The 19,883-nt window shown below is 35.0% G+C and overlaps 3 protein-coding genes and 2 long non-coding RNA genes across 5 annotated transcripts; 4 read left to right on the top strand and 1 right to left on the bottom strand.

Moving 5' to 3' along the window:
- The first annotated feature begins 964 nt into the window (after nucleotides 1-964).
- Nucleotides 965-5,362, top strand: LOC130733407 (BTB/POZ and MATH domain-containing protein 4-like). Its single transcript, XM_057585564.1, has 4 exons — nucleotides 965-1,573; nucleotides 2,407-2,752; nucleotides 2,955-3,234; nucleotides 4,707-5,362. The coding sequence occupies exons 1-4, from the start codon at nucleotides 1,182-1,184 to the stop codon at nucleotides 4,892-4,894; spliced, it is 1,206 nt and encodes a 401-aa protein (XP_057441547.1). The 5' UTR covers nucleotides 965-1,181; the 3' UTR covers nucleotides 4,895-5,362.
- A 1,177-nt stretch (nucleotides 5,363-6,539) lies between these two features.
- Nucleotides 6,540-8,372, top strand: LOC130733404 (uncharacterized). Its single transcript, XM_057585560.1, has 3 exons — nucleotides 6,540-6,673; nucleotides 7,264-7,381; nucleotides 7,866-8,372. The coding sequence occupies exons 1-3, from the start codon at nucleotides 6,609-6,611 to the stop codon at nucleotides 8,001-8,003; spliced, it is 321 nt and encodes a 106-aa protein (XP_057441543.1). The 5' UTR covers nucleotides 6,540-6,608; the 3' UTR covers nucleotides 8,004-8,372.
- Nucleotides 8,373-10,090: 1,718 nt separating this feature from the next.
- Nucleotides 10,091-11,498, bottom strand: LOC130733403 (uncharacterized). Its single transcript, XR_009017461.1, has 2 exons — nucleotides 11,312-11,498; nucleotides 10,091-10,801 (listed from the first exon to the last, which is right to left on the bottom strand). It is a non-coding gene; the product is annotated as an uncharacterized LOC130733403 (long non-coding RNA).
- A 445-nt stretch (nucleotides 11,499-11,943) lies between these two features.
- LOC130733402 (uncharacterized) lies at nucleotides 11,944-14,613 on the top strand. Its single transcript, XR_009017460.1, has 4 exons — nucleotides 11,944-12,454; nucleotides 12,599-12,722; nucleotides 13,492-13,596; nucleotides 14,173-14,613. It is a non-coding gene; the product is annotated as an uncharacterized LOC130733402 (long non-coding RNA).
- Nucleotides 14,614-14,796: 183 nt separating this feature from the next.
- On the top strand, nucleotides 14,797-18,899 carry LOC130715240 (F-box/LRR-repeat protein At4g14096-like). The gene is made up of 4 exons (XM_057565349.1): nucleotides 14,797-14,951; nucleotides 17,452-18,073; nucleotides 18,239-18,394; nucleotides 18,488-18,899. The coding sequence occupies exons 1-4, from the start codon at nucleotides 14,797-14,799 to the stop codon at nucleotides 18,749-18,751; spliced, it is 1,197 nt and encodes a 398-aa protein (XP_057421332.1). The 3' UTR covers nucleotides 18,752-18,899.
- Nucleotides 18,900-19,883: the final 984 nt, after the last annotated feature.

Here is a 19,883-nt window from a genome sequence, read left to right as displayed (position 1 = left end):
TGAGCTTATTTTCATAAGTTACTCAGTATAGATTATGAAAAACAGCTTATGGTTATATATAGTTTATTTTCAATTTATTTCAATAAATTTTTTAAAATAATTTGTGAATAAGCGCTTATGTAACTTATGACCATAAGCGCTTAATTAAATTGTTTCTCAAACGGGGTTATCTCTCCTTGTCACATCACAACATATATCACATTTATCACTTATTTTTCATATAACTAACGAACGAGTTAGTGGGGTGGCTCACTTGGGCCATGACCATCCTATTTTTTAAATGTTTTATGCTAACACATTATATGAACGAAAATTGTTACAAATGTACTCCATCAAGATTTGAGCCACATACATCACATAAATGATAATTGTCCATTACCACTAGACTCTTTTCTTTTTTATAGATTTTACATTTTAAAATGTCTATATACATAAATAGTAAATAGTACCATTACTTTGTTATGTTTGTAAAAAAAAATCCATTTGTTATGGGTTGTGAAGGTCTGTTGCGGAATCCCAATGAGACTTGTTTGCTTGGCTTCATTGAAGAAATTGGGGATGCTCTCTTTTCTTAGCTGCTGAATGTAATTTGCAACCTCACTTTGGCTAGGTTCGCAAGTTAATATATGAAACAAATTGCTAAGAGATGGTTCATGGCCTCACGCAAATATCCTTAAACCTCATTTCTTGTGAGCTTATCTAGGTGAGGCAAGAAAGCATGGACCACATTTTGTTAGTGCATATTAGGCCCACCCTATAATATATAGGTACACAACTAGACAAAAAAAAAAAAGACACATCAAAGTACTACTAGTCTAGACATGTCAACTCTCACATTTGGGTGAAAGATCCTCAAAACCTCAAACCTTATCATCCACTATCCAATCTATCAAACAATGCAAGATCCAAGACTCATACTTCATCATCATCTTATTCTGACAACACGTGACAACTACCATTCACTTTTACTGTTTTACTACTACTAGTTTCCAAGTTAAAACAAACCTCAGGGGCAGAATTGACATTTCACATTGCTGTCAAACCTGCATCGTCGTCTTTATAAACCACCACTCTCTCTCTTTCTCTCTCTACCCTCTTTCTCTCTCTAGAAAAATCCCCAAAAAATTGAAATCCATTTTCCTTCGAATTCGCATGAAATTCGGTTAACTCCGGCGACAACCATGGCCAGAACGGTGGAGAGAGCGGCGGTGCTGGCTTTACCGACGAGCTCGAGGTCAGTGACGCACACCGTGAACGGGTCGCACAAGTTCGCGATCGAGGGTTACTCTCTGGCGAAGGGGATGGGAGTAGGGAAGCACATTGCAAGCGATGTATTCACCGTCGGAGGGTACCAGTGGGCGATCTACTTCTACCCCGACGGGAAGAATCCCGAGGACAATTCCGCCTACGTCTCCGTCTTCATCGCGCTTGAAAGCGAGGGAACCGATGTCAGGGCACTGTTCGAGCTCACGCTTATGGATCAGAGTGGTCAGGGGAAGCATAAGGTTCATAGCCATTTCGATCGTTCCCTTGAGAGCGGTCCTTATACCCTCAAGTATAAGCGAAGCATGTGGTAATAAAGGGTTTTTCTCTGATTTCAATTTTGTGTTCATTTGTGGTTTTAGTTTATCCATGAATCGTTGTTTTCGGATTGGGAATTTTCGTAATTGATTTGAATTTAGCTTCTGAAACACACTATTAATGTGAAGAGTAATTGGGAATTTTTTATGCATAGAATGAAATATGTCATTGTTAATGTTATCTAAACTAATTATCCTTTAGGGCACTGTAATTTGTCTTAGCGGTCCGCGTAATCGTATTGTTATGTTTTTTGTTTGTGGTTGGAATCCAAATTTTGATTGCCTGATGTCATTTCATTCAGTTTTGTGAAATTTGGATTGTGTAATCATTGATGTGGCATACTGGCATCCTGTAAATTTGGCTGCAGATTTTATGACTCACAAACCAGGGTTGTTAATGGCGGATACCATAGTGCAGCGGCAAGCTCAAAAAATGCTATTCTGAGCGCTATTGCGGCGTTATAGCGAAAATAGCGGCAAATAGCGGTGAATAGTGTAGTAGCGGTGAACCCCAGGGCGCTACGCTATAGCACTATTCCGCCACTGTGGCGCGCTATTAACAACCCTGTCACCAACTAGAACAAACTTAAATGTTTTAAATTTACTTGCCCGGGCTTTTCTACTAGTTTTTATGTAAATTCACCATATCAATTACAAGGTTTGTTCTTAGATATACTTATGTTGAGTGCAAAATATGACTATATGGATGGATAATGGATTGCAAAGGATGTTCTTGTATGGACCATGAATGCTAGATCAATATAAAAGTACTTTTTTTATGTGTTGATATTTGTGAAATGTTGATCTTGTTTATATGTTCTTGTAGGGGGTACAAGAGGTTTTTCAGACGGTCTTTACTTGAGAACTCTGATTTCCTCAGGAATGATTGCTTGAAAATCAACTGCACAGTTGGAGTTGTGGTTTCCGCTATTGATCACCCACAGAGTCACTCAATTGATGTCCCAGAATCTGATATGGGATCACACTTTGGCGCACTGTTGGATAATATGGAAGGTCCAGATGTTACTTTTGATGTAGCTGGGGAAAAGTTCCCTGCTCATAAGGTGGTCTTGGCTGCTAGATCCCCAGAGTTTCGATCTAAATTTTTTGATGGTTTAGATGCGGAAGAAAAGGAGATTATTATAACAGATTTAGAACCAAAGGTTTTTAAGGTAAACACACTTCATTTCTTATTTTTCTTTCCCTGATAGCATCAAGCTTGGTTAGGATTTAATCAATGTTATATGCACCTTTTCTGCTGGTTTTTCTTGTTAGATTTTATTTTTCTTGACATAAAAAAGATTCTGTAGTAGTTAAGAGGTCAAGTACAACCAGGGAGGATAGATATCCTGATTTTCCTCTTACTGTTTACAGGCCATACTTCATTACATCTACAGGGATACCCTTACAGAAGAGTTGGACATGGTTCCATCAACCACATCAAATGATTTTCTAGTTTCTGAGACATTGACAGCGAAATTGTTAGCTGCAGCTGACAAGTATGGCTTGGGAAGGCTTAGACTGATGTGTGAGTCCCGTCTTTGCAAGGACATTTGTGTGAATTCTGTAACCAGCATTTTAACCTTGGCTGACCACTGCCATGCCACAGAGTTGAAAGCAGCTTGCCTGAAATTTGCTGCTTTGAATCTAGCAGGTACACTTAATTTGTATCACTTGCATGGTTTGACCAAAGGTATATTGTAGGTTCAGGGTCTTAAAGCGTAAAGACAATTAAGTACAAATTTACATTCATCCTTATCAACTTGCCCATCTAACAAGTAACGGAATTCATGAGTTAGCTAATGTATGGAAGCTTTGACGAAAGTCCACTTGGGCTTACCGTTTCTCATGGTTTGACCAAAGGTATATTGTAGGTTCAGGGTCTTAAAGCGTAAAGACAATTAAGTACAAATTTACATTCATCCTTATCAACTTGCCCATCTAACAAGTAACGGAATTCATGAGTTAGCTAATGTATGGAAGCTTTGACGAAAGTCCACTTGGGCTTACCGTTTCTCATGCGCCAAATTTAACCTAGTTTTCTAGGAGAAATTTAAACTAGTAGAAATAACGGATAACAGCAATAACATCATGGCTATGCTAACAAGCACTCAGTGTCTGTGTCTCAGAGTATTGATTAATTCAAGCTAAACCTGATTTGACATATTTGTTCAGGAATTAATTAAGATGTGTAAAAAGTTTTACACTATCAGTGAATAAATTATGCCACTTGTATAATAAGCCCTTCAAAGCTTTTCATTGAAGGGAAAGTTAGCAACAATAATGATGCTTCACTTTCCTCATTACTAATAATGTCAGAAGTCTTAAGTTGGCAGTTGATGAAATTTGGAGTCATTTAGTTATTATCTTCATGTTCTCTAAATGTCTCTATTTGCAATTGCATTATCTCCTTAGTCCTTTCTTGTCTGTGTCAGCATCTCTCCCATAAGATGTGTTCTCTTCCACTCTAATTATGTGCAATGCTTTTGACCCCACCCCACCCCCCCCCCCCCCCCCCCCTTAACCTGCAATATGGCATGATTTATGATGAGTATTATGATGCCATTTGATTTGTACTACCATCCCCGTCCAATGGGAAAATATTTCTGTGTATTAGACAAATGCTAGCAACATGCTCTCTTAACACACTCTTTATGTGTGTAATAATCGCTTAAATATAGCAGAAGTCTATAGATGGTGCGTTGAGTGGGAGGTATAGCTCCACCCATACATACCTGTCTATTTTAGTTAGGTATATACGTCAAAGCCAGGTACTATGATTGATAGGCAAATGACATTCTCAATCCTAATATGCACTACAGGAGAGATGTTCTGTCCTTCTCTTCACAGAAATCTCATTTATTGTGGAAAGAAATTTTTTGGGCGTGTCTCACTTCCAAAAGTTTCTGTTTTCTATTTTATACTTCTAATCAAACGAGGAAATCTTCATTTCTCTCGAAGCTCTCTTTTCTCATTTTCTCACTTTCCCTTTTCTACTAATCCAAACATTGCGGCAATATCAGTAAAATGAATATCTTTGACTTCGGTAATAGAAAATTATAATTTTCTTTTCCTTCAACTTTTCTCATGCTTGATATGATGGTTTTTTGTCTGGACTTTTTGCAGGTGTCATGAGGTCAGATGGATTTGAGCATATGAAAGAAAAATACCCGGGGCTGCTGCCAGAGATATTAAAGACAGTTGCTGGCTGTGACGATGGTAGTTGCAGCGCAGAGGAAAAAGCTCTGAGTGTGTGGGGCCAACTTTCAGATGGTGGTGACTCAAATGGAAGAAGGGTCAGGCAGAGAATGTGATATCTGTTGTTACTACCTGACTTTGTAAATGCAGGTGATTTTACTGAAAAAACGGGGGAAGAGGGAAAATCCTCTTCTTCCAACTTTTCCATATCTGAGTGGGAAGTCATTTAGGAAAAGCAGATATAGACAAGATGCACTGCAGGTTTTTTTTTTTTAATGTAAAATGTTATCCAGCGGTGTCTGTGTTGTTAGTGCAGAGTAGCCATTGAAAATGCACTCATCTGCAGTAGACTTTCGACACTAGTGCATGTTTGGATGTGTGCTGAGCACACTCTCCAAAGCATGTTAGCCGAGAAACTCCATGTTGTAGCTTATTGACCCTCACCTGCTTTGTTCTTTGCAGACCTTAGTTCTATACTTATGTTTGTACAAGTAGGTTAATTAGGATGGTTGTTGTACCATGTATACAAATATTCATTTTATATCATGATACACCACACAAGGTGTTAATGAGTTTGGTGGTCATGCATTCTGTCTTGAATTGGGATTTGATGTTTCTCGACGACGCGTATCTTTGGGTTTTCGTTGAAATTAATGCTGGTTCACGTTTGAATCAATGTCGCAAAATCTTGTCTTTTCGTTGATGTGTTGGATGTGTGTATGGAAACCGGAAACCAAAAGGATCAGACATTGTGTACTGTAGCCTATCTAGCATGACTACCTCAGTTTTCCTTTTCAAGTTATAGCATTGTGGAAAGGGGATGAGATGTTTCTGTAAACAGATTGATCGAATAAGGGTTCGAGAGATTATCAAAAGTAAGTTGATTGATTGAGGAGAGGGGTGGTCTTACACTAAGTGAGCTAAATTTATGTAAATTTACTTTTAAACTTTTTCATTCTAATTCTTCTTTTCATAAATCAAATCTGAAATATCATCCTATTTTTTCCAATAAATTTTTTATTTTTAATTTATATTTCACTCTTATGATTTAATTTTTTTTTAATACCTCTACTATCAAAGTATTTAAATTATATTCAATAGCTAAACATAATTTGTCGTCACAATTGAAAATTAAATGGTTATTCTAAATAAATTTTAATTCTTTATTCTCTTTCTCAGATTCTAATCTTTAATTCTAATTCAAATAATTTTACTAAATAATTGACACAACAAATATTATTAATTTTTTAAAATTTAAAATATAAGAAATGTTTATTTTTTTTTATAAAATTTAGCCTTAGTTATATAAAAAGAATTGGTTTTTTGTGCATTCTATTATATGAGATTTTAGTAAACTCAGTTATGATTCGTTCGCATGTAAGAAAACTTTCCTATTATAACCAAAAAAAAAAATCTTATGGAAGAAACTATTTTTTTTTCTTTCTATTATCATCGATTGACACATACAATGCTCATAAGCCTAAGCACCGGAAATTTAGCAGATTAAAGTGGAAATCTAGCAAATATAGGAGAATGGTGTAACAAATGTATCCGGAGAAAAGGCAATATTGAAGCTTGAAAATAAGATAGCGTGCTTAATATTATTTAAGATCATTAAAAAAGATATGCATCATGGATTTAAAAGATTTTAATTTAAATTAAAGATTATATTAAGATATGGTGTTACTCTTAAACTCTAATTATTAAACAGGTATATATATATATATATATGTGGACATGCCAAGTCAAAAGCGTGTTTGTTTCCTTGCTTCCCAAGGAGGAAGCCCTATTTATACAGCATTCTAAGCCTCTAGCACTAATAACGAAGTCATGATGATGACATGGTGTGACCATTGTTGCAGGGAAACTCTAACTAGATTTGAAGTGATTGTCATGTAAGTAATTTCATATTTTCTTCTCTGTTTTTTTTCTTAACGAGTGTAAATCTGTACGGTCTCTCCCAATAGATGATGATTTTCTCCTTCGAACTTATGTCATAATCCTTATCGGGATCTAGCTTGTTTATCACTAGACAAACAATTTGTTAGTCTCTATTCGTTTTTGGTTTGATTATTAAAAAAAGGGCACAGCTTCACTAGTACTTTTTGAGCATTTGATTATCTTATTCATTAGGTTAGTTGTATATTGTGGAAAGAGGGACAAACACATCTCTATGTATGATGTTGTTATTGATATTTGATTATATAAAAAAGGTCTTGATCAAATTAGTGCATGTTTGGAAATTCTTCTAAGATTGATTCTGAAAGTCAAAATCAATTCTTGGAAGTGGTTTCTATGAGTAGGTTCTAGGTATTACAATTGATTCTGGATAAAGAGAAGCTGATCCTAACATCCTATTAGTAGGATTGTTGCGAATGTTAGATTTTGATAACAGGATTAATTGCTGAGATTGTAGGGTTTGAGGAAAAATTTATGTTATCATGTTATTAATTCTTCCATGTAATTTTCAATGATCTCGTTACAGGTCTTGTGACTACTGTGGTAAGATTCTAGCAGACTTGTATCCACAGTATCAAAACCCTAGAACAATAGGGAGAGGGGAAAAGACTGAACATGGGAAAAAGCTAAAGCTAAGTGAAGAAGTACGTATACTCTGTCTTCTCCTTAATTTTTTGCTGTGTGAATCTGCATTTTTTATTATTCTATATCTACTATTGCTCTTTTTTGTAAATTGTATCTTACTATACATGAAAGCAACAAATTTTTCCTTTTAATCAAACACATAGAGTGCGTTCGGATAAACATTGAAAATCAGTTCAAGAACTGCAGCAAAAGTAAAAGGAAGGAATTGTCAGCTGCATTGTTCTGTCTTTGTGCTTTTATGTTATGTATGTGGTCATTTTCTTGCCTCTATGCCTCCTTTTTGTGATTATGTTATGTTCAGTTCTTAGTCTCTTAAACTATTGGTTACATTTCTCTGTGTTTTGTGCCTCTTAGCCTCCTTTTTGTGCTTATATATATAGATATATTATTTTTTTTTGCTTATTTCTTGTATTCAATCTATCATTTTCTCTAGCTCAATTAAAACGTTTAATTGATCATATGTTGTGTGGATTCTTCTTTCAGGACACAACTTCTAATTCTATGAGTTCTCATATAAAAGAATGTAGGCAAGAAATATGTTCTGAGACAGGTCATACATCTCATAATAAGAATTGCGTGCAACAAATCGGTCTTCTGATAGCAGCCTCTGAAGATAAATAATACAAGCACCTGCAGCGAGGAGATTAATCACTATTGTCGGTGGTGGATACTTTTGGGTTTAGTGTTACTCACTATAATATAGATTAACTATTTTGCTTGACATTGTTTAGAGTAGGGTGACTCTTCCTAAAAAAGCTAATATTTGTTGCCATATGTAGGATAGAGTTTACTCTCTTGTATCTAGTTTTCTTGTACTCTTCTATAAAGTCTTACTACAAGCCTACATTCAATTTTATAATCACTTAAGTTTTAGGATTATAACCATTCTTGTTTTCGTAATATAAGGATTGTGGAAGAAAATATGTCTTGTGATTTATTCTATTCATGAATAAACTTCTTATCAGAAATGCATTACACTTAAGGTTAAAAGTATACTTTGTATGCATCAATTGGAGGTGAAACTGTTTCAATTGAGACCTACATACACATTCAGCAAAAGTGTCAGTTAAAGTGGGAGAAAAGGAATAGAGAAAACATAAGAATAGTATCAGTGCTTTGATGGATAAAGAAGACAGGAATTATATTAGGTGTATCTTGCTGCTAATAATAACATGTTTGGATGACAGTTAGTTCATGTTTGGTTTGAGTTACCTATATTGAACTCTCTTATTTTAATTTTGATTGTGTTGCTTTCAACCCAAAATAAGACATATTAAACCACTGATGGCCAAAAACAGAAAAAAGCTCAGTTTTGCTATTTTCAGTTTTTGTTGTCCCAAGCAAATCTAAAGCCATAGAATTTAACCTAACAGAATGAAATTTTGGATTGGGTTTATGTCTGTTGGTGGGATGATATTTGCAACTTGTTATTGTAAATGGAGGATCATATATATGGTAGATGATGCTTCTAAGGTAGAACTTCTATGTAACTTGGATACTGGGATGACTTGTTTGATTTACTGGGAATGTTGCATGTTGCTATACTTTTGTTTTTCCCCTTCAGAAAATCTTAATTATAGAAAAAAAACAGAAACTTGATTTGCATGTCATTTGAGCTTTACTTTTGGTATTAGAGCTTTACAAGTAAAGTAAACATTTGAAGGCCCTGTATTCTTTAAAGCTAAATAATGTTCTTAGTGACAATTCTTATAAAGTAGCTTTGTCTACAATTATTGTACATGTTATTTACTAGGGAAAGATATAAAGGTGATCTCTGTTGTAGGAGCAATCACTCCCATCATCTTTTATAAGGAGGGTTCAAGAACATGAAGAACAATAGATGGGTTATGGCTGTGAACTATTGGATGTTATGTAGACATTATTAGCTTTTAACTTTGTCAATCTCACTAGAGAATGTTACATTTGTACTTGACTTTGTCAATTTGATTCTTACTAACAATTTTAACCGGTCAATTTTCATTTGTGCAATTTTGGTCCAATTTTTCCGGATGCATATTGGCAAATTCGAAGAAAAATTATTGGTGAATTTTTTTTCTGAATAATGTGAAAAAGAAAATTAATTAGCAAAAACGGGTGACAAAAATTTTATTTAGCGAAATAGGGTACTTTTGGACATGTAGGATGTGACGTGGATGAGGTCCTTAAACTCGCAAGTTTTTTTGCGAATTGAAGAGAATCTTTGCTGAAAGACACATTGAATTTGCAATATTTTTTGCGAATTGTCACATGCACGGAATTCAAGGTGTCTGTCAGCAAAGATTCTCTACAATTCGCAAAAAACTTGCGAATTCAAGGTACATCATCCACGTTACATCCTACATGTCCAAAACTACCCCATTTCACTAAATAAAATTTTTTTCACCCTTTTTTGCTAATTTATTTTCTTTATAACATTATTCAGAAAAAAAAATTCATTTTTTTCTGAATAATGTTTTTTTGAAAGCATAAATTTAAGTTTGTAAATCATATTGAAGGTTTAAATATGTTTTCAATCCATATAAAATCAACAAGTTTTTGTTTTACCCTATCCATTCATTTCCTTCCAAAACTTTTGAAAATATCGTAACTTTAAGAGCGTGTTTGGTTCAACAAAGTAGAGGGGAAAGATTTTAATATTGGAGGCAAGGAAAAGAGAGTGAAGGGAAGAAGAGGGATTTTAATAAATGTCATGTTTGATTTAGAATGAATGAGGAAAAATGGCCAATTCTTATTTAATTCAAGGGAGATGAGAGATTTCAAAATAATTTTACTTTAGTTACACTTTTTTCTTACAAAAAAATTCTGACTTGGAAAACCAAGGGATATACAAGAGTTCAACACGTCATCAATCTATTATAATATAGGAATTGTGAAGCGCGCGCCGACACGTGAGCGACACATAATACACATTTTGCCACATGAATAAAAATCCAACGTGGATACCTCCAAATTCTTCCAATCCCTTTTACACTTGTTTATGCATTCGTTTCGGGTAAATAGTCACATTGGTCCCTGGATGTTCGCACCGACTTCAGAATCGTCCCTGGATGAATTTTATTAGGCTCGCGGTCCCCAGATGTGGCAAAAAATAGTCATATTAGTCCCTGACGTTAAAATCCCGTAACGTTCGTTAACCCAATTAATAAAAGTCAACATTATCTTTCTAATTTTCTTTCACTTTGGTCCCTTTCTTCTTTCTTCCACCCTCTTCACCCCCTCCTTCCATCATTTTCACCAAAACCCACCCCCCATCATTTTCTTTCACTTTGGTCACTGTGCTGGCTTCACTGGAGCTTGAGCATCTGGAAGAAGGTAGCGAATCAGCCCTTTTCCTTGTTGGTTTCAGTAAGGGGGAAAAGGGCTTTCCATAGGAGCAATTCAATTGAAGACTTGCTCATATTATTTTCACGGTTCCCCTTCTGCAGGTCAACCAGAAACAACCTCAATAACATCAAAATCTAGTATCATTCCATCGATAAAGTCTATTATTACAGGTATGAAAACACAACACCCACCAACCAACATCAGAACATAAAAATGTAAACTCACTACTGGGTATCTGCATCCTATGACAAACCAGTTGCAAACAAATCTAGAATTATCATGAAAAAACATGCGAGCGAAAGCAATTATCATCAACTTCAAAAAACTAAAAGGGTATATAAAACTCAAAATGCCACAAATCCTAAACACTAAAAAAAGAAGGAACAAGCATGCCCTCAACAATTTTTAAAATTTGATGTTGAAGAGACACTGAAGCAAATATGGGTCAGAAAAAAAAACCCTTTTCCCAGTTAGGCAAATGAACAAACAACTGGTGTGCAAATAGGAAAACAAAGTGCAAAAGCAACATACACAGGCAATGGAGGAATCGAATTTGAGATAATAGAACAGAGTTAACAATGAAATGAAGCAGATAGGAAAATTACCCAGTAAACGAAATCTGAAGTTGAATTTGGAGCAAGAAAGATGAGTTGGGAGCTTCAGTTTAACGAAGAATGGAAGTGAACTGAGAGCTCGGTGCTCGATGGATACGCTTCTTGTCTTCTCTTTAACAACAACTACAACAACATCTATTACGTTCTGGGTTTCTGAAGCATGATGGGGTGGGTTTTGGTGAAAATGATGGAAGGAGGGGGTGAAGAGGGTGGAAGAAAGAAGAAAGGGATCAAAGTGAAAGAAAATTAGAAAGATAATGTTGACTTTTATTAATTGGGTTAACGGACGTTACGGGATTTTAACGTCAGGGACTAATATGACTATTTTTTGCCACATCTGGGGACCGCGAGCCTAATAAAATTCATCCAGGGACGATTCTGAAGTCGGTGCGAACATCCAGGGACCAATGTGACTATTTACCCCATTCGTTTCCTTTCTTCTCCTGTACATCCCTTTCTATGCAATCCAAAAGCCACCATATCATCACAATTTGCCACTAAAAAACTGGCTCTTCATTTCGCTTCACACAGCTCAAGCCAAAGCCACTCAACTAGCTCCTCTACCGTGACCGTGACCGTGACCATAGCCAAATCTCCAAGCCACCCGTTGTCCGTTGATAGCTCATCGAGGGGAATTGAGTTTGGTGCCCCACCCCTTAGGCTTTGCACCCCACTTTATTAAATACGGAATTTAAAGTTCCGTATTAATACGGAAAATAAAATTCCGTATCTGTTTTAGTATATAATGAGTGGTTGAAAATGTGACACGCATGCTTAAATACAGTACGGAATTTTAAGTTCCGTATTCAATAGGGAGAATACGGAATTTTAAATTCCGTATTTGATAAAGTGGGGTGCCAAGCCCCATAGGTGGGGTGTCAAACCCAACTCCCCTCATCGAGACATAGAATAGAATTATAGATCAACCTCAGAGTCCAGGATCAGCAATTGTCCTACGCCTCCGCCTCCCTATGTCCTCGGCGTAGCCACACTTCCGCTCCTCGCTCCATCGCTCTATCGCCTCAGATCAATTCCACTCCTTCGACATTCCTAGCCTGCCAAAATAAAATCTACACTGCTTATGTTTCTTTTCTCTGTGATTGCGATTGCATGCTTCTCATCTTCCGTGGCTTGGTTAGTCGCTCTTTTTATTGCTAATAGTAATCCTTCTTTTTTTTGGATTTGTTCTATTTTTAACTTCTCAATTAATTGGATTCCATATGTTAACATATATCAATTGAGGCTATTTGACCGATAGCAATTTCATTTTCTATGCAGCATGACTGTCTGTTTCAAAATTGTATAATATGGGTCATTTCTTAATGTTACACCAATAGGACTATTATAATCCAACGAACGGGGCAGCTATTCCAATATGGGTGCCAGATTATGTTTTGGGGAGGTATGTCCTCAAGTACAAGTTAGGATGATGCAGATTACTTTATTTAAATTTTGATTGCTACATATACGATGAACAAAGGATCTATGGATTGCATAAAATAATATTTCTATGGTTTAGAGCAATCATGGAAACTTGTATATATATAGTATATACTTGTATCAAGGAAACTAACACACAAAAATATCAGAGAAGAATCAATAATTCTTAGATATGTTAGTCACATGGCCAACATAAGGCAGTTAAAGGAAATACCATACTTTCTGAGTGAAGATTAGTATATACTACTTGATGATCTTAAGCTTTTTTATGCTCTACTACACCTGAAATCTCTTTGCTACAAAATATCCGTGACTGATTAAAACTGAAAGTACCAAGTATTTTTCTAATTTTCTATGCACCTCTGTTTTTAAAATCAGGTTTTCTAAAACTAATATCTAAAACTGTATACTATCTGTCACATATTTATGATTCAAATCTGAACGTTACAAGAATAAATTCAAACAGAGTTCACACACTTATATATCTAAGAATAATTTGTTGACATTCACTTAAATGGATGCAAATTTCTTGGGATTCAAATTTGAACCTTATAAAAAGGATTCAAAATAGTCATCACATTGTAATGTGTATAAATGTACAAATTCAATTCACTTTCAATCCACATTTGCATCTTTCTCTTTGTTTGATGTTACACTACCATGAATAACAGTCAATCTGCTGTGTTTGTCCATGGATACATTTGCCCCCAATTTGAATATGGCATTTTTAGATTAAGGAGCAAGATAGAGAGAGAGGTTAAAGAGACGCATGGAGATGGTTGCCAAGAAACCAGATACATAAATTGCGCATATGGTAGAGATGCTTCAATGTCTTGGTGAGTTTAATGTCACTTTATATCTTGGTGTTATATTGTTAGCATATTTTTGTGATACATAAACTAACCTTCTATGAGAAAAGTCTGCCCTATACAAAGTTCTGTACAAATATTGGATTCTAGGTTCTAGCTAATCTTCTATGTGAAGATTTCTCTTCATATTCCCTAATTATTACAGCAGATGAAACAATTAGAGCTTGTGGTTCAGACTTAAAAAACCAATAACAATTGTAAGAGCCAGCTCATGAAACTTTTTCCTTACTCTCTTTAAAGTTGCATCCATCAACCTCTAAATTAACATTTTATTAGCGCCTGTTGATTAAATTTTTATTGTGGATGGACTAAGTAACATTGGATGAATTATTGAACAAAACTTGTGCTGATGTTTATTCATTTTGTTTTTTCCAAGACTAATATAAGCTACCAATACCATTAATTTGTATGTATCTGTATCCATGAGGTATCTTCACTGGTTTTTGGCTGGAACCCCTTGACCCACACATGTGCACATGTTTTGTCTATACAATTAGATGTGTGTTATAACCGGTAATTGTAATGTTATAATCAATATTTCAGGTGGTTGTAATCTGAAATTTCCCATGACAGAATGCTGACATCGGCAGAGCCAAGACAACATGCATCATTTTGATGAAGAAGAAATCAACGACACAGATGACATTACTTCAGTTGATGAAGAACAAATTTTGATTCAAACCTTGAGGACAAACACATCTAAGAGAACCAAAGTTAGCAATACAAACACCACTAGGAAGCCAAAAGGAATAACAAGACAATAAAAATTAGAAAGAGCAAATCCATGCGTAGCTTATATTTCATTTCCTGCACTCTACATCATGTATTTGACTATTTTATTTCTAAATCAAAAGCTTAGCTTATTTACATCATGGTCAAATAATGGTTACCTTAGATTTGAAAATTACCACTCATGTGTGAATTGGAAAGAAAAACCACCACTGATGCATAAGATGTAATAGTAATACTTAAACTCTACTAATGCTCGAAATATAGTGAACCACTTTGTATGTCTTAACAACTACTAATACTATAAGAAAAATTTATACACAAATACACTACATATTTAATCAGTCGTATTCACCCGCACAACGCGCGGGTTGTAGTCTAGTTACTATGTGATATCCTACATGACGTTTTTAATCGAGTTGCATTAAATTATTGATCATGTCCGATATCTCACTGATTATGTCCCCTCCTTCTTCTGTTATGTTCATGTTCTCCATTGTTGCTTATTTTTCTGTTGGTGTGTTAAATTGCTCTCGCAATTATGATCTAGGTGGGATGAAGATTAACGTCTCCCCACAAGAATGCCGCTATTGGTAATGGAACTCTCAACCTAGGGTTTTTTTTTTAACTGCTCAACGTAGGCTTAAAAAGGCACTTTTAACCGGACTAATTAACACCTGTAGGATTATTGTTGCTTCATTTTCTTCCCTTATCTTTTTTTTAAAGGGATTTACTTCCCTTATCTTTTTTTTTGAAACATTGTTTCCCTTATCAAAATGACGCGTTATATATATATATATATATATATATATATATATATATATATATTGAAAGGAATAACGCGTTATATATAAAACTGCATTAATTGGAATCGTTTATTATATCGATGTATTTATTTGAAATCTTTGTTTTATTTGAATTTGAATAAATTAATAAGATTTGGCTAAATATCTTGATACAAGATTTAATTAAGTTTTGATCAGTTTCAAAAAAAAAAAGAGTTAATTAAGTTTCACTTTCAAATCTAAAATCTGTTTATTTGTATATGATAATCTTATTAAACGGAAGTTCAAAAAAAAGATAATCTTATTAAACGAGAGTTTTTATTTTTTTAAATTAGATCTAGTTATTGTCACCATCTCTGTAACTCTTGTTTTTTATTTTTTTTTAGTTCTACCTAAGAGTGCCCTCCGTTCAAAAAAAACTAAGAGAGCCCTAAAAAAAGTGGTTTTAGTTGTATTTATTTTGTCATATTGTCGCATTGATTTTTTTTTTAACGGCATATTGTGGCATTGATAAAACTTAGGTACTGTTTGTGCCCTACACATATGGTATCAATGCTATTCTTGGAGGGGTATTAGTACTGCGCAGGTTCCAAACGCGAGGGATCATCTAATGCAGTTCCCTAAACTTGGATTGACTAAGTTACAGAGATTAGGGGAGGTGGCAATTTGGATGGCAGTGTTATGGAGAATTTGGAAGGATTGCAACATGTCTGTTTTTGAAAATGCAAATGTGGCTGATATGGATATGGCTCACTCAGTGGAGCTATTTCAAGTAAAGGTCTGGCAGTGGTTGCGTGCCAAAATAAAGGGATTTAGCTACACTTGGGTTGAATGGCAACATAACCCTTATGTTTGCCTCAGTCTACTATAGGGAATTTGCATTTTGGGGCCAAAAGAGGGACTTATAAGGCTTGGGGTCATTACATCTTTATTGTAGGTGGGAATGATTTTTTCATGACTCTCAAGGTTTCTTTTTCATGTATTTCTTTACTTTCTTTTCCTATGACTTTCTTTCTTGATTTGTATTAAGGGTTGGATTACCCCTTGTACTCTCTTTTAATACAACTTTGGCTTTTCACAAAAAAAAAGGTACTGTTTGTGCCTTGGTGATTTCTGTGGAATTCAAAAAGTTTTTGGGTGTGGTACCAAAAATACATGGCCCAATAACTTATTGACACGTGGAATTGTGAAATTTAAGTTATAAATTTTACATTTTTTTTTAAAAAAGGTAGAGGGATTTTTTAGGGAAATAGTTAAAAGGTCTAGGATGTTAATAAAATAAAATAAAGGTTTATAATTACGGTGCTTACTCTGGTACCCATAACTACAAATGAGTGTAGGTACATTAGTAATGTGTATGAGTAAAATGACGACATCTAAGCTGACATAAATAAGTGAGTGCTGACTTGACATTATTTTCTAATTCGAACTCATTCTTTCACTATTTGCTTAATGACCCTCACATTCATTTCAATCACCAAATTCAAGTGTTCTTCATTTTCATATTTTTCATCTACATGTTCTTAATCTTCTACTATTAAGAACATCTACATTTTCATATTTTTCATCTACATAGATTCTAAAGTGCACTTCTTTTTTTTACTATTAGTATTTGTTTTTAATTAAACAAATTTTCTGAAGTTTAGTTGATCGAATGGCAATTGGAACAGGGGTTTATAGTGCTTTCTACTTTCCTCCCAAACTCACACATTGTATTTGTAGGGTCTCAATACAAGTGAATGTTTGGGACTGAGTTATTATATTGTGTACACCATCACACAAAAAGCTAGGTTTTTGCTTGACTTGTGAGTTGTGACTTGTCTTCTTAACTGTTACGTTTCTTTGTTTTCTTTTTTCTGTTTTGTTTTTGGTAGGCACAACACATGATTCACATAAGCTACAATTACAAAGGATAATGTGGGTGACATGATTCTATTAACATGTCTGGTTAATAATTATATTTCTTTCCCTCTTTTTGGTTGGCACAGCAGGGGTTATGGCTGGTTTAATCTTATCACCTGATTTACATAAGATCCAAAGAAATAATGTGGGAGACATGAAAGATATGATCAGCATCTTACCTGATTGTATTCTTCATCTCATTCTTTCTTTACTGCCTACCAAAGATGCTATTCGAACTTCCATTTTGGCTAAAAGGTGGAAGTACTTGTGGACCTTCTTATCTTCCTTTGATTTTAGAAGTTATTTGTTTAGGGCCAGCATGAAAGAAGACCAAAAACAGAAATCTGCATGTTGCCTTCTAGATCAAGTGAACAGACTACTTTATCATTCTAATTGTGTAAAAAAGCTGTGTGTCTTCTGGAGTTTCCATTGATGTGGATGGAGTCAATTCTCTTATATCTTCTGCAGTGAAGCACAAAATTGAAGTGCTTAAGCTTTTGGTACATGTAAAGCCTTTGTTTGTGTTACCTAACTTCTGCTCAGCTTCTGATACATTGAATAAGCTGGTTTTAGAACCACACTGTGTTCTAGATGTTGCTAGTGGAATTTATTTCTCTAGCCTGAAGACATTAAAGCTCTCATGTGTTACCTTTGCAAATGAGAAGTCAGTTCAACAGCTTTTCTCTGGGTGCCCTGTCCTACAAAAGTTAAGCTTGTGTAATTGTAATTGGTGTAACATCAAGCAGATCAGCATTACAACTCCCACATTAAAGATATTAACCATCTTTTCAGGCCTCAGTGTTTATATGAATTCTACAGTCAAGATTGATGCTGTGAATCTTTTATATTTCAGTTACACAGGCTATTCAATGGTAGATTTTGTCCTTGTTAACCTGGCCTCCATAGTTGATGCACGTGTTGATTGTTTCTATCCATTATTTGGACATACTATTGGTACCCCTGTATCTAAACTATTGGGTGGACTTGGTAGCATCAAATCTCTTAGACTATCAAATGACACTCTTCAGGCATGTTTAACTGCTTCCTAATCATCATTTTCTTAACTGTATGACAGCTATTGATCATGTTTGCCTATATCTACATGAACGTATTATATTTACTTCATATTCTAAATAGGCTTCAGGCCAACAGAGTTGGTTTAACAATAAATTTACTTTTCTTTCTTTTACTAGTGTCTTTTGCTTGCAAAATATACGCGCCATCTCCTTCCTATGTTCAACAATTTGACACATCTTCACGTCGATTTGGGAGCTTCCGAGTTCACTAGTGAAGCACTAATGAACATTCTCCAAAAGACACCTAAATTGGAAGTTCTTCATATTCCACTGGTAATTCTTTTATCCTGCTTCAATACTTGCATCTGCCATGTTTCAAGGCTAACAGTAGTATTGTTACTGTCCATTGACTTGTTTAACCGGCAGATCTGCTTGGATGCTCAAGACTGGATATTGAACTCAGTACCTTGCTGTTTCAAATATAGTCTCAAATTATTTTGTATTTCACATTTTCGTGGGCGTGTAGCTGAAGTCCAGTTGCTGAAGTTTTTTTTAGAAAATGCCGCAGTTTTAGGGGAGATCTGGATATTCTGTTCGAAAACTTTATCTGTTAATTTGAAGAAGCAGGCTGAGGTGAGCAATCAGTTGCAACCTGTATGCCCAGGAACTTGTGTCATCAAGTTTCAGTAAATCTTCATTCTTTCTTTTACTTTTTGCAAAAAGGGATTCATTTATGTATGGTGTAACTTCATTCTAAAGCTTGAATTGTTGTTAGCTGAATTCGCTTTACATGGTTAGACTAACAAGAGTGGTTTATGGGACATGCACTTTACGAAATGATTTTATCATTGGAAATAGACATAATATTGGATATAATTGACTGTGCTAAAATTTTCAGAATAAGCCTCATCATAATATAAGCCTCATCATAATAAGCTTTAAAATTTCTTTTCGTGAGCGGCACTTTTAAGAAGTGCTCCAAAACTATTCCCTTCTTTTCCCCTTCAAATTCGATTTAGCATGCTAGAGGGCCAGTTACTTTTGTCCCAATAGTGCTACTACTTTGAGATGCACAATGCCAAGATTGTAGTTTCTTCAGTTCACAGTTTGCAACCATTTAAGTGCTCAAAATGGTTTGTTATTACACGTTAATAGTTGCAAAGCCAGACATAATTTTTGGCCAGAAATAGTTTTAGAACTTGTTTTTCAAACATGAATCTGCACATTTCGTCCCTTGTCCCTTTCATGCAGTGTTTTCATGTTCTTTCTTGCTAGTCTTATATTGACAAGGCAGATTTATCGAACCTATTTGTCTTCATTGAATGCCTTATCCAGAACTTCTTGTGGCTGTAACGGTTTTTGTGAACAAATTAGCTAATTGGTGAGGTGATTTAATAGGCACAAGTGTGATAGAACAATTGTTCACTTTTTCCATGATAAAATGGCAATCTATTGAATCTCTCATGAAAAATGGGATTACTTGCTAGATGAGGTCACAGAACACAAGTGCAAGGCATGCATGGATTTGAATATCATTTAGTAAAGCTTAACCAAGTGATTTTACTAGCAATGTTGGATAATTAGAAGTTTTCATCTTCTTCAGAAGGAAACAAGCTGCCATGGCAGCTGTTCACGTTAGGTGTCTAAGTAAATTATGAATAGCAGCAACATGAAGTTGGGTTAGTTTATTTGCTGCAAACCAAATATCAGGTTGAAATCATCAAATAGAGTACTCGGCTTATGAGTCTTTATGTTGAGAGACTTCAAGAAAAGGTTCTCCATCACTGTTGGACAACTCCAAATCTCGGTTCATTGGCCAAGT

The sequence above is a fragment of the Lotus japonicus genome, chromosome 1, assembly GCF_012489685.1.
Source record: "Lotus japonicus ecotype B-129 chromosome 1, LjGifu_v1.2".
In the NCBI taxonomy this organism is placed as follows: domain Eukaryota; kingdom Viridiplantae; phylum Streptophyta; class Magnoliopsida; order Fabales; family Fabaceae; genus Lotus; species Lotus japonicus.
The sequence above is the reverse complement of the archived record's forward strand: the minus strand, read 5'-3'. Positions and strand labels throughout refer to the sequence as shown.

Coding starts and splice junctions, on each gene's coding strand:
- LOC130733404 (XM_057585560.1), top strand. CDS start 6,609: ATGATGATGACATGGTGTGACCATTGTTGCAGGGAAACTCTAACTAGA. Junction 6,674..7,263: donor AGATTTGAAGTGATTGTCAT/GTAAGTAATTTC, acceptor ATCTCGTTACAG/GTCTTGTGACTACTGTGGTA. Junction 7,382..7,865: donor AGCTAAAGCTAAGTGAAGAA/GTACGTATACTC, acceptor TTCTTCTTTCAG/GACACAACTTCTAATTCTAT.
- LOC130733407 (XM_057585564.1), top strand. CDS start 1,182: ATGGCCAGAACGGTGGAGAGAGCGGCGGTGCTGGCTTTACCGACGAGC. Junction 1,574..2,406: donor AAGTATAAGCGAAGCATGTG/GTAATAAAGGGT, acceptor ATGTTCTTGTAG/GGGGTACAAGAGGTTTTTCA. Junction 2,753..2,954: donor TAGAACCAAAGGTTTTTAAG/GTAAACACACTT, acceptor TACTGTTTACAG/GCCATACTTCATTACATCTA.
- LOC130715240 (XM_057565349.1), top strand. CDS start 14,797: ATGTCCGATATCTCACTGATTATGTCCCCTCCTTCTTCTGTTATGTTC. Junction 18,074..18,238: donor TATCAAATGACACTCTTCAG/GCATGTTTAACT, acceptor TTCTTTTACTAG/TGTCTTTTGCTTGCAAAATA. Junction 18,395..18,487: donor AAGTTCTTCATATTCCACTG/GTAATTCTTTTA, acceptor TTTAACCGGCAG/ATCTGCTTGGATGCTCAAGA.